Source organism: Cimex lectularius, unplaced genomic scaffold (genome assembly GCF_000648675.2).
Source record: "Cimex lectularius strain Harlan isolate CLEC.00 unplaced genomic scaffold, Clec_2.1 scaffold11, whole genome shotgun sequence".
In the NCBI taxonomy this organism is placed as follows: Eukaryota; Metazoa; Arthropoda; class Insecta; order Hemiptera; family Cimicidae; genus Cimex; species Cimex lectularius.
The window spans coordinates 2,384,538-2,398,006 of NW_019392673.1; the positions used below are offsets into that span (position 1 = coordinate 2,384,538).

Sequence of the window (13,469 nt, forward strand, 5' to 3'; positions counted from 1 at the left end):
ACACACACATTTACATATATATATATATATATATATATATATATATANTGAACACAATTGAACTTTGATATTGTATTTAGTCATGATATTAGATATTTACACTTGAAATATTATTTTTGTTTTTGTTTTGGATTACATGGATTAAATGATTAAATTGTAATATTATACATAGTGAAGTGCGATACCAGAAAATATTACTCGATACTGGTATCGAAAGGAATATTCGATACTGCTCAAGTATCGACAGAAATTATTCGATACTAACGAGTAACTTACTCATATGAGTACTTTTTCGTTTATTTATACAGGATCAACTTAGTGTTGTGGACTTTGGTTAAAATACGCTCATGCTTATGCTTTAAAATAATCAAGAAGTTGCAGTTTTTTTTCATTTTTAAGTATTTTTTCATACAGTGCGTACGTAAGCAAGAACAAGAAAAAGCTGCCAAAACATTTCAACATAATTGATATTTCAATTTTATCGTTATAGAGTTTTGAGCAAATTGATCAACGGGTGTTTGGTTTTCAAATGTTTGAATAGGTCAGACGTATTCCCACTGTATTCCCCAGAGTTTATAAGATTAAGTTTTCTTAGTAAAATAACCTCATGCCTTTATTTTTGTGACGAGACATGATTGGGGGCTTAATGACATAAAAATTTTATAAGAAATTACTGAAATTGAAAGTGCGAGGTGCGACGCAAGAAAGACTTATGAGTTACCAGAATTATCAGCAGAGTTATCAACCACCAATTAAACATTTCGATTAACTTTGTTGACATATGCCGCTAGTAGGCGCTCTTAACAGTAACTAGTCAATTCCCAGTTTGATGAGAGGTAAGTTTCAAACGGTAAATAACAATTCAATATTACTTGAACACTCGTCGAAAAATCTATTTGATTATATTTTCCGATACTACAAAAAGTATTCTATAAAAGTATTATATCGAATGACATCATTCAATACCAAAAGTACTCGGTATCGAAAGAAAATACTCATATCGATTGGTATCGCACGTCACTAATTATACAATGTTTTTGATGATTCCATTTGGCATATAAACAGATAAAAAATCCCTTGGTTTAGTGGAGATTGCATCTTACAATTGTCCGTGAGAAAACCGTGGATTATGCAAATTCAATCCACATATAGCAATGATTGATCTTGCGATTTGTTTATCATTACTGCAAAAGCCAGTTTAATTGGAAATCGCGTTTCTGATGGTGTCATTGGTATATGTTGTATTAGCACATCCTCTCCTTTGATTTTTAGTAAGAATATTAATGTTATTGTACGAAAAATATATTTTCGTTTTGGTAGCATTTAAAACAACAGCAAAATGGAATCTACAACAAAGAGTCAAAAAGTCACAATATAACATTAAACATTATTTGGTTTACTTCAATAATACAGCAAAATCATCTGTATTAATATTGAAAAGTGTGCACGCGCTGGTCGGTCGTAATAAAAAAAAATAAAAATACAAAATAAAATAAAATACTAACTTGTTAACTGTGGCTTGATTTTCTCGACAACCAGGGAGGAGAGTCGTTTAATAGCTAGAACCTAACGTAATCAAAGGTAAAACAGAATCCTAGTCTATTAATTACATTCGGGGCTCCGTCCGAACCCTGTATGATGTGTCGGGTTAAGGATGCGGGAGGAGACACTCGCGTTATTTTGAACGCGATAATTAACAAAACGAAAAAAAATGCTTCTTGAAAATAAGAGAAAAACTGAAAGAAAACTAAAAGAAAATCACTCTTGGAGGCTAAATAATAATGGACTGTATGGAAACGAGACGGAAGCGAACAGGATTAGAGCAGGACTAGGCAGCAACAGGACAGGATTGTGGGGAGGGAACAGAGCTAGGATAAATTCCAGGTTAGCGGCATTTCGGAAACAAAATATACAATTATAATTCGCGATTTTTGGCGCGAACAACGCTACAGAAACATTAAAAAAAACAAGGGGAATTGCACACTACTAGGTCATTTCATTCCACAACGTAATCAGTTCTTAAAAACAACCATTCGCATTCTCACTACAAGAATTGATTTGCATGTGTATTTATTTAGTATATACAACTATATCAATTGCATGCCTATTATTGTCACGTTGTTCATTTCGAACACAATAGGGCAAAAGATAGCCTTATTTCTCTAATTCTTACTCGGCTTGCTTAATTTCATGCTTCTTGATGTTGTGATGATTTAGTGTGACTTACAGAATTTATTTTGTTCATTTTGTTGTGCTGTTTCTTCTTCGGTTTCATTTTTCCCTTTATCTCGAATTCTCTTGACAATATTTATGCAACGACCAATAGTTCGTCGTTTTCGAAGCATTTTAAACTACAACAAAATGGAATTATAACAGCAATTCTACAACGGGAGTGCCGAAAAGACAGAATGTAAGACAAAACATAGTTTAGAATTTCAATTAATTCTTTATGTAAGGTATTGGTTAAGATAAAACAGTCAGTGTCACGAGCGGGACGTCCTTCGGCTCAATACGCCGCTGCTCTAACCACTTGAGCTATCTGACTTCGATCAACTCGGACACCAAATTCCCATCTCAACCCAATTTTCCCTCCTTTTTGCCATTTTTCAAATGTGGTTTAATAAGGATTCCATTCTCAACGACAAATGAAATGGCCACGCCGAGATTTAGTGAAGATATACTTCATTTTGCTTATTAAATCCATTATATTTCGTGGTCAGATTGACCAAATAACTTCTTTCAATTATGTTGAACTGGCACACGGGCACTACTGGGTCTGTCTTCACTCGTGGGTTGAAGAACGCGAGTGAAGACAGACCCAGTAGTGCCCGTGTGCCAGTTCAACATGAGTTCGCCAACTCGCAGACCAAACCCCATCATCTACTTCTTTCAATTAATTAATATTTATGTAAGGTATTGGTTGAAACGAAAAAGTAAGTGGATCTAAATCACGATAGCATCAGTGGTAGAGCAGCAGCTAGGTAACCGAAGGTTGTGGGTTCGAATCTCGCTCGTGACACTAACTTTTTCATTTCACCAAATAACTTACATAAAAATTAATTAACTAAAAGAAGTTATTTGTTCAATCGGGCCACGAAATATAATAGATTTAATAATTTACAATACCGTCAAATTATCTCAATTAATTTTAAAAAAACATTCAAAAACTGGACATGACGATACTTCTCAACCTCACATTTTATAAAAGAGTGTTAATAAATCCAATCGTATCACATTTAATTGGAACTGACCGAATTTGGTAAAATAATGTTTAATAATATTTTCCATGATTTATAATGGTTCGTGTGTAAATACAAAAAACATGTAAAACAAAATCTGTTTTTATAACCTTATCTTTGTATACTAAATAAACGTTCAGTTCGAATTTTCTCAATTCCGATGGTTTGGCGTTTGTTTTGTTGGCTGAGTGGAACGGTCAGGCCACATGCCGGTAATTGTTTTCCTACCTACACCAATGCTGCCTATTGTGAAGTTTGTATCTTCTTGTATTTACACTCGGAGAAACCAATTCAGTAGGTTTTTTGCGACTATAATGTCCCAGTAGTTTTGCATCTATAACCGATTCAGTAATATTTGCGATGAAAGAGTGTTAGCGCAATTTTTGTCTAATGACTATCAGCGCTCCAAATCGGAATGAAAGTGTATCAAACCGGGAGCCGAAAGGCACGTCTGGACAGCTGACAGCTGTGAAAACAGGTGTGAAAATGGACGCCACAAATTCCTGAAATCTCACTTTTTGTAAATACTGACGCCCATTATTTATTTACCCATTTTGTATTCTCTAAACCCGTCCAACACTAATACAAATAAAGGGTGAAAGATTCGTCGAAATCGGTTTAATAGTTTTCGTTTTTATTATTAACACACATACGCACGTTAATTTTTACATATATATATATATGATATATAAAAGTGAGTAGATCGGGCAATTTATTAAATATTTTCAAAAGTGTGCATTAAAAAAAAAAAGAAGTAAATGCGCAGGATGTCGGAATCGATGTTTATTCAGCACCGTGGGACCGTTTTTCAATGTCAGACAGATTTTTGCCCCTGGTAGTGCTGAATTTTGTCTCTTTTTTAAGAGACAGCTCGCCGATGACCCGACATATGTTATTCCATTAAATCATCAAGGTTCAACAAGAGTATACGCGTTTTGACGGCCCCCCGGTTTGTCTCGCCCTTCTTCCAAATTGACGGCAGTGAGTTATGGACGCAGAGCTTTTAGCGTGCGTCCATGTAACAAAATCGACAGTACGCGGTGAGGAGGAAAAAGCTACCACGCTGTCTAAGCGAGGCGTCCTTTTTCAATGGTCGATTTTTTCCAATAGAAATAATGTTTGAATAATGTCGCCTTCCCATGACGAATCACCCGACGGTCTTTTAATGATAGCATACTCTATGAATCATGATTTACTTTTTATTGAATGGTACTATTCATTAATTACAAACGGATTCCACTATACACTTATACTATGTATACTCTAGGTATAAAAACTACGTTATATAAGATATCGTTCAAAATGAAATATTTTGATAGTTTAAGTTCTTCCTTCTTCAGGCAATAAATGAGATGATAAAAGACCTCACCATAGAGGATGATGAATTGCTTGTTACCCTAGATGTGAAATCATTGTTTACAAGTGTACCACTAGGGATGATAAGCTACATATTAATGAGGAGACAGAAAGAGTTAGATGCCCTTATCAACATCCCTTTTCACACGATACTGGAGGTCTTACAAATCACTACATTTAATGGATATTTCAAGTATGAAGATCAAATATATACACAAAAAGAAGGTGTGGCCATGGGAGGTACTCTTTCACCGTTGCTTGCGGACCTGATAATGAACGGGCTACTGGATTGGATTGGTCTTAATTTTGGATTTCACATCAAATTTCTTAAGAAATATGTTGAAGACTTGTTTTTGATTGTAAAAAAGAGTGAGCTGGTGGACATTTTGAAGGCGTTTAATTCTTTCCATCCGTCAATTTATGCAAGAAACTGAGGTGGATGGGAAACTTCCTTTTCTTGACGTAGTTGTCATTAGAGATAATGGTAAATTAATAACTAACTGGTATTGGAAACCAACAAGCTCGGATAGGATGCTACATTTCTCATCCAACCATTCCTTTCAATTGAAAGCTAACATAGTTTTTAACCTCATGGACAGGGCTCTGAAATTGAGTGATGGTCGGTTCCATAGTGAGAACAAGGAAAAAGTGCGCTCTACGTTAATAGACAATGGTTATCCAAGATCATTAATAAATAGATTAATGGAAAACAAGACAAGAGCAACAAGGGTTGAGAATATAACTGTCGAGCGGAAACTTTATCAACCAGTTACATATGTAGCTGGAACATCAAGCAAGTTAAAAAAACTGTTGAAAAGAAAAATAGATAATGTAAAAATTGTTTACAAATTTAGCAATAAAGTAGGTAAGAATTTTTACACAAAACTTAAATGTAAAGAACCTCTACTACAAAAATCTAATGTAGTGTATCGCCTTAAATGTGCACAATATCCCACTGTGTATTACGGCCAAACAAAACAATATTTTTCCGAACGTGTGCGGCAACATAAGTATGATTGCAATGATGAAGAAAGGCCGGGAACAGCACTATCCAAACATACACACGCTACGAAACATAATTTTGAATTCGATGGAGTCAAAATTGTGGCTTCTGAACAAAATACAGGTCGTAGACTTTTGAGGGAAATGATATCTATTCATCAGGACAACATGGCCTGTAATTTAAAAACAGATTTGAATAATTTAAGTGTGATGTACAGTGGGATTCTAGAAAAAGATAAGGTCTCTCTCAAAAGATCGTAACAATACTTGCGTACATATTTATTTATTTATCTATTTATTTATTTATTTATTTATATATTATAACAGGCTGTGATAACATAGAATTACCAATGTATTACAAATTAAGATCTTGTTTTTAAAAATTGTGGGAAATGATTGTTATCATTAGGTGATAGTGTGGGAACCTCCCACCTGATAACGTGATAAACACAATTTTCTAGTCAAACGCCTGTGATATTTATGTACCAAAAGAATATTATTTATTAAGTAATTGTTACTGGCTTTAAAAAATGCCTATATATGTAAGAGGCTGTTAAGAAGAGGTTTTTATTTATTTATTTATTATATATGTATATAGTTTGTTTGTATACATATCGTATAATGTGCAATGTGTTTACGTTTTGACTTTGTATCTGTAAGTAACAAAAAACTGATATTTTGTAACAATTTGTACAGTTTATAACTGTCTAAATTATTATGTCCCTATGTCTCGTTAGATCCCCTGAAGAAGGCAATAAAACTTGTCGAAAGCTTGGGCGTTGATATAATAACATTGTATGTTTGAAGACCACAACCCGAATCCCAATCAACATCGTAGAAGGCTGGTTGATCGCACAACAAACTTTAGACATAAAGCTTTCTCTCTCTTTTTTATGATTTAATATTTTATTGGTTGGGAGGGGTTGTGACAAACTGGAATCCGTGAAGCGATGTATGGCAAAATTCCAAACATACTGGAAGACAAATGAAAAGCTCATTTTCATTAACGATATGTTCAGAACGGGCAATTGTACAGAATGACAAAACTGCGGCCACCAGTCAGTATCGCTGGCATAGAAAAACTCGGGCTGTACCGACGGAGGGGCTGCAATGGAAAAGTTGGGTTTTCTTCTTTCTCCAATATAAAAATGATACTCAGAAACAATTTTCCTAGAAGATGTGAAAGCCTTTCATGTACGGGTATCTTTTGAGATATGGACCGACGTAGAGCTGCGGCGATTGCCGGAAAAAGCTCATTTATGCTTTAGGCCCTTTGTCGCTTTTCAATCCCCGTGTATTGTTCAGCGTCCGAGTGTCGGGAGTGATCGGAAACATTAATAATAATTAGCCGCAGTATCCGAGCTCCGAAGGGTCCCGGTTCCTTCCGGCCCGTTGTGCCCGACATCTCCGCCATCCTGGGTGATAAGGGGAATTCGACGGCCGATTCTCAAGAACGATGAGCATTAAATTAGCCAAGACATAGGACGAAAGAAAATATTTAAACTAAATCCTTGTATTATAAAACTCACCAGTATGATGGAATATAACGAGATTATTTTATCTCTACTTTATATATTGAATTAAAAAAGAAATATCTTAACAGCGCCCTCAGCTTAATAAAATAGCTTAATTCGAAGTTAATTTTTTTCATATTAGCCAGAGAACGGTATTGTGATGGTTGTTTATTATGGAGAAGGGCAGGATGAGATAAAATTACAGGGGCGACGGTGGGAATCGAACCCACGGTCGCGGGGTCTATGAGCCGAGAATCTATAACGCTGACCATTCGTCTACCGCAGTCGACGTTTACAATTTTAATTACCATTAGCACTAATTTGTTTACGAGAATTTTGAACTGGCTATCTGTTGAATTTGGCTTAAGAACACAATCGACACGTTGGGCTATCCGTCCCCAGTAGCGTCGCGGTAGGTGATGTAGGGACAAAGGGCTGTACAAGCCAGATGAATGCGATACGGATCTGTCTCAGAATCAAAAACACGATATTTTCAAAAAGGGTTGGTCGATTGACCAAATAACTTCTTTCAATTAATTAATCTTTACGTAAGGTATTGGTTGAAATGAAATCGAATCCTCCTCGTGATACAAACTTTTCCATTTCAACCATAACCTTACATAAAGATTAATTAATTGAAAGAAATTATTATTTCTGTTTATTTGGTGATTGGGAAGACAGAAGTGTGGTGATGGTATGAGATTTTAATACATTCAATGTATCTAGTTTATCAATATTATTAATAAAACTCTCCTAAAAGGGTAACTTTTAGTTCTTTTTTTTTTCCATTCCCTTTTTCTTCGTTTGAGGAGCACATCTTACTCCGCACTCTGTTAAACATTAAACATAAAATTATATACTATCAAGGATTTATTATTTTTATTGATTGTCATTAACATCGGAGGTATTATTACGTTTAAAATGTAATATTTTATTTGTTCTATTTGGTTTAAAGTACTATACCCGCTGGTATGTGCTCCTATTTACAATTTGGTACGTAAAAAGATAAATATTTATACCTATTCATCTATTAGTTTTTTCTTTCTCTCACAATACGCACGAGCGCGCACACACGCGCACACTTAAACACATAGATAAATTAATCCATTATTTAGTATTGATAATTTATTTGATAAAAATAAAATATATTATCCACATTTCAACAACGTGACTGCCTACATCTCTGTTATTTTTTAGTCATTTGCCATTTTCGTTATCACTACATTGTAGAACGAAAGCTGAAATCATAAAATTGATGGGTGAAAGAGGAAGACAAGGGCAATCACTTAAACAAACATGACTCAACGCCTTGTTATTCAAGTTCAGAATTTCTTCCTCTAGCCTTATAATTAGTTATTATTTCAACAATTTAATCTTCAGATGTGTTACTTGAATTTCAAACTATGTACATTATATTTGATCGTCGATTCCCATCCCACGGGGCTAAGCTCTAACGGGGTTTTCGACAGCTAGGTCATTCCAGCCCTCAACGCATGCAAACTATAGTTAGCCTAAAACTAACTTCTGTACCACAGTCGCGCAAATAAATACATTCACACCTATGTACATTGAACTCATTCTTATTAGTTGGATATTCCTCAATCGACCTACACACACTATTGATAATCTAATTTAAATTAGAGTCAATGAGGTAGTTTTATAAATATTCCACCAACACACACTGCTATATTTCGTGATATTTCTTTCCCTCTCACTAATAAATCCATACCCTCAAACAAAACCCATAAAATAGATTAATACAAAAAATCATATTCTCCAAAATGCGGACAGGAAACCGAAAAACTCGTTATCTGGCTCGATAACCATTCTTAAATCCGGCGGCATGCCTTCAAGCTCTCTGTACGCCAAGGTGTGTCAAACTTTTATTATATGGGGACAACGAGCAACCTTCCTCTGCATAAGGGACACCTACAAGGGGTTCAGGAGTAGGTGCCGTCTGTCAACCTCGTATGTCCTATCCTTAATCGGGTAAGCTCCCAGATCAGGTTCTCGGGGGGCAATCTGTTGTGTTCTTGACACTCAAGTCTCTCGGACGATCACTGCCCAATGTCGCTTTTTTTTACCAATTTCTTTACCGCTCACTTAGCGTCAAAGGGCTTGAAGCCCAGTCGAGAGGTTGGGACGGCCATACGCCGCTTCGTCTTCATGTTCGTTACTCTCCAGGCCGACGTGTCCAGGAATCCAGACGACCACCGTTTTTCCAAGGTCTCCAGCTCTGCGTATTTTTCTACCAAAAGCACGACGAGAGGGTCCTTAGTGAACCTGTCTCGTAAAGCCGAAACATCGTTTGGAGAGTCCAGTGAGCCCGGACCGCCTGACAGCGTGCCAAATCTCATGGAGTTCCGCCGTATATCCGCTGCAAAGCTGGAGGAACGACCAGAAGGGGCTAAGGTGGCTCCTACCTCCCTACACACGCCACACCATCTTGAACCTTCAAAAACAAGACAAAAACGTTTCCCGCTCGTTCCATTGACTTTTTTATCTCAACTGAAAACCTTAATTAATTGTAAGATATTAATTGGTCAAGCGGACCACGAAACTAGTGAATTTAGTAAGTGATAGTGTTAATTGTTTCTCAGTAGAAGGAAGATGGATGTCGATGTCAAGGATTGACCTACGACGATCCTCCGAATAATTGGTCAATGAATCACAATCAAAAGGGTTCCGAAGACATTTTCGGGGCTGAAAAAGCAAGAGGGAAAAATTACCGTGATCCTCTAAACCGTCGAGCGAGATAGCCGTTATCAAAGGCTGCCTCCTTCTCCTGATGGATGCGATCCTGGATCCCCTGAGAAATCTTTTTTGTCCGCAAACTGCTTTTCGCACAATTTTTTTCTTGTTAAATATTCTTATTTGCCTTTACTGTTTTACTCGGTTTAATTCTGGACTATTTTTTTTACAACATGCGTACTACTTTTTGCAAAATTGGTAGCAGAGCGTATGAAATTTTGAAATCCACAATGGGCACAAAATCCGATTCAACAGACTTGAACGGGAGAAAAAAATTTTGTAAAAGAAAATTTTTTAATTAAAGTTTTATTAATTTTTAAAAGAAGAATTTATAGGATCCTATATTTTGTTAAGAAAGAGGGAATTTTTTTCACCCATCTTCCTCACTGACTCTCTCATATCTTTTCTTCCTCCATGCTTAACTTGCTAATCTCTCGTTGTTGCTTAATGCTGTTAAATTAATAATAATAAAATAAGAAGACATACAAACTCAAAGGTTTTCATGCTCTCAAATCGCTTATTCACGCAAATAAATTAGTGTAACTCTCTAACTCAGAACAGAGTACCCGATTTCCCTTGGGGTGTAAAATAATTAGGATTCACAGAACACACGACACACACACATGGTATAATTAGTGTAATTAATTTTTGCAATTTAATACTAAATTGTATGATATAAACTACAACTATCTATCTGTATAAAACTGTTACTATTTTCTTCACATAATATTCTTGATAGTTATCGTCAAACTAACTAATCATTAACGAACCAAAAATCGGTATAAACAAATTTTATATTATGCCCACGTCTCGAGGGCCGTGGTAGTCCCCCAGTAGTTAAGGCGTCAGTCTCTCGGCTAGTAGATCCCGTGGTCGTGGGTTCGATCCCCACCGTTGCCTCTGGGCTTTTTCTGACGCCTAAGGGGACCGGAAGATGATCTCAATAAAGATCAAAACGTTGGCACGATAAAGAAAATGTTTTTCTGAAACCTACATCACACCAGACCGCATATCACGATTTCTAAATAAATATCGATTAACGGTCACTAATAGCCACACATTCACACTTGCGTTGCGAGCCCCCCAAAAATGGAGCCAGGGATAAAATACAATGAGCTGTACAGCTGCAGTGCTCAGGAGGGAACTCCTCCAGCTTCTGGTATCCATTGTAAAAAAAAAAAAAATTACAGTCATAATTATTCTGTAATAGAACTAATCGAGATGAAATGGCTTTTTTTAATTTTGTTGTTTTTAATTATTTTTTAGATAATGCTACGACAGTCCACTGCGAGCTGTACATCAGAAGTTTCGGGTCAATCAGTCCTGTCACCATGGTAAGTCGAACTTTTTTTTATGCCAAAATCGTCAAAACTTTCCCATTTCAGCTACCGTTCGGCATCTTGCAATGCTGCAATGCATTTGCTGCACGAAAATCGACGCCTTTACTCAGATCAGAATTATTGTCGACAGAATAGAATATACATCATGAAGGAAATCACAAGAAAAAAAATTAAAAACGAAGTATATAAGAATGCAAAAACAAGCACAAAGAATTACTGATAAAGTTTGTGGTTGTTATTAACTTGAGGACTTTATTTTTTAAAATATCCAAAAATATAGTGGAAAACATCTTTAAAAAGTAGTTTTGTATTTCAATTCACTATGGTATGGTATGGTAGAAAAGGATACTAGGAAGCGGGGTTTGTACTCCCCAGGCACTGCAGCCTTGTACCTTCCTAGTTCCTTAGTTCAGACAATAGACTCAATCCTTCTACTTAGAAGTATCAGGTCATTGACTGTTGCTGATGTAATTTGATTCCCTAAGTATTTTCCGTACGTTACATTAAACCTCCATTGACCTGATGATTCGCATTCGAAGATGATATGAGTGGCTGTTCCTCCTCCTCATTACATAATCTGCAAATGGGATCATCCCTGTATATACCCATGTTGTGTAGATGTTTCCTCAGATGCCAGCGACCGGTAGTCCTACCACTCCTCTGAGTTTGGCCCTCTCCAATTGCAGCAGTGTTTTTGCCAGTCTCGGTGAGGGTTCTTTCATCATAAGTTCACTATGTCTAGCACCGCTAGAGTTTATCCACTTCTCCTTTTGTTTTGCTTGGATTCTATATTTGTTTTTGTTATCCCAAGAATAGGTTCGGGGGCCTATGCATGGTCTTGCATATCCTCCTCTGGCCAGTCTGTCTGCTTTCTCATTACCCAAAATTCCCCTGTGCTCTGGCACCCAAGATATCGTCAGGTTGTTGTGTTTCCCCAGGTTTTGGAGATTTTGGATGGATTCACTGACTAATTTTGATGTGATTCTTTTATATGCTAATGCTTTAATGGCTGCTTGTCAATTCAGTATACATTTTATTTAATTTTTTCATCTCGACCAAGACGTTAGATAAATATTATAATTAATTATGACTGGAAAACATCAATTTTGGATTAATATAGTAGTGTATATTATTTTATTAATTCGTATTATACGCCATAATGTTAACTTATTTTTTAAAATTCTGTTGAACAATAATTAAGATTCTGCTGCATATGTTCCATTTTCTAATTAAATAATAATTAATACAAAATTAAATATTACATTAAAAATGCTATCAAAATTAGCAGGGACATTAACGGTTTTACCTCTTAAAACAGTTTCAATTTTACGTCCAACGGGGCAAATGAACTTGTTTTTTTTGTACAAGGCTCAGTTTTAAACTTCGCCATTCGGAAAAGTTTTTTTTATTGGAACAGCCCTCCATCGTTGAACATTATTCAAGAGAGATATTGAAATGTACACTTTTAGCCGTACTTCACCGGGAAACCACTAAACTGGGCACCTCGACAAATTGCGTTGGACATCCTCCGAGAGTTTGTTCAGCGGAGCTTGGAAATTGATGGATGGCGTTTGCTAAGTGCAGTACTAAAAGCTCCCGGGGGTCGGGCGGTGGGGTATGGTGACTTTACGGTCGGAACACCCACCAACACCTTCATTCCAAATGGATATCCCACTCGAATTTCCAACTTTTTCTTTTTCCCACGGGGTGGCTGAGGGACGTTCACAATTCTCAATAGCACTGGTATGCACTTTGGCCGGGTCGTTTAGTTTTTATGTTTAACATTTTTAATCAATTTGTGTTTTTGCAGTGAACTTTTACTTTTTCAAATTTCTTAGTTTAGTTCAATTTCTTTAGAAGAAACTCAATTTCAGCTCATTTATGTGACCTGTGTTCTCAGTTTGCCAGATTTAAGACCAAATTTTATAAGGAGATAATAAATGAATCTGAAAATGTACTGCTGACTTGTTCAACGTATGGAATGTATTTGCATAACATATTTCAGCTAATGTATGCAAAACATTTCCTCTTCCGGATTTATTAATGTTGCGACGATTAGGATTTGTCAGAATTCATCTTTGAAAACTCTCGCTGTGCACTGGAAAGGCAACGTGTTTCAAATACGAATGATCAAATTGTCTACTTCATGTTTTACAAAAGTGGCGATTTACGTCTATCATAACAATAGGCAGTTCGTGTTGTTCCGAAGAAGTTAAAGCTAATTCGAGCAACTTCCCCGAGACTAGGCCCATCGTCGGCCGGATGGT

The 13,469-nt window shown here is 36.2% G+C and overlaps 1 protein-coding gene across 1 annotated transcript in view; it reads left to right on the forward strand.

Moving 5' to 3' along the window:
- Nucleotides 1–13,469, forward strand: part of LOC106668297 (glycine receptor subunit beta-type 4-like) — a 484,524-nt gene that overhangs the window by 161,001 nt on the left and 310,054 nt on the right. Inside the window, exon 3 of the mRNA XM_024225359.1 lies at nt 11,129–11,196. Coding sequence (XP_024081127.1) covers nt 11,129–11,196 — 68 coding nt within the window. The remainder of the gene's footprint in view (nt 1–11,128; nt 11,197–13,469) is intronic.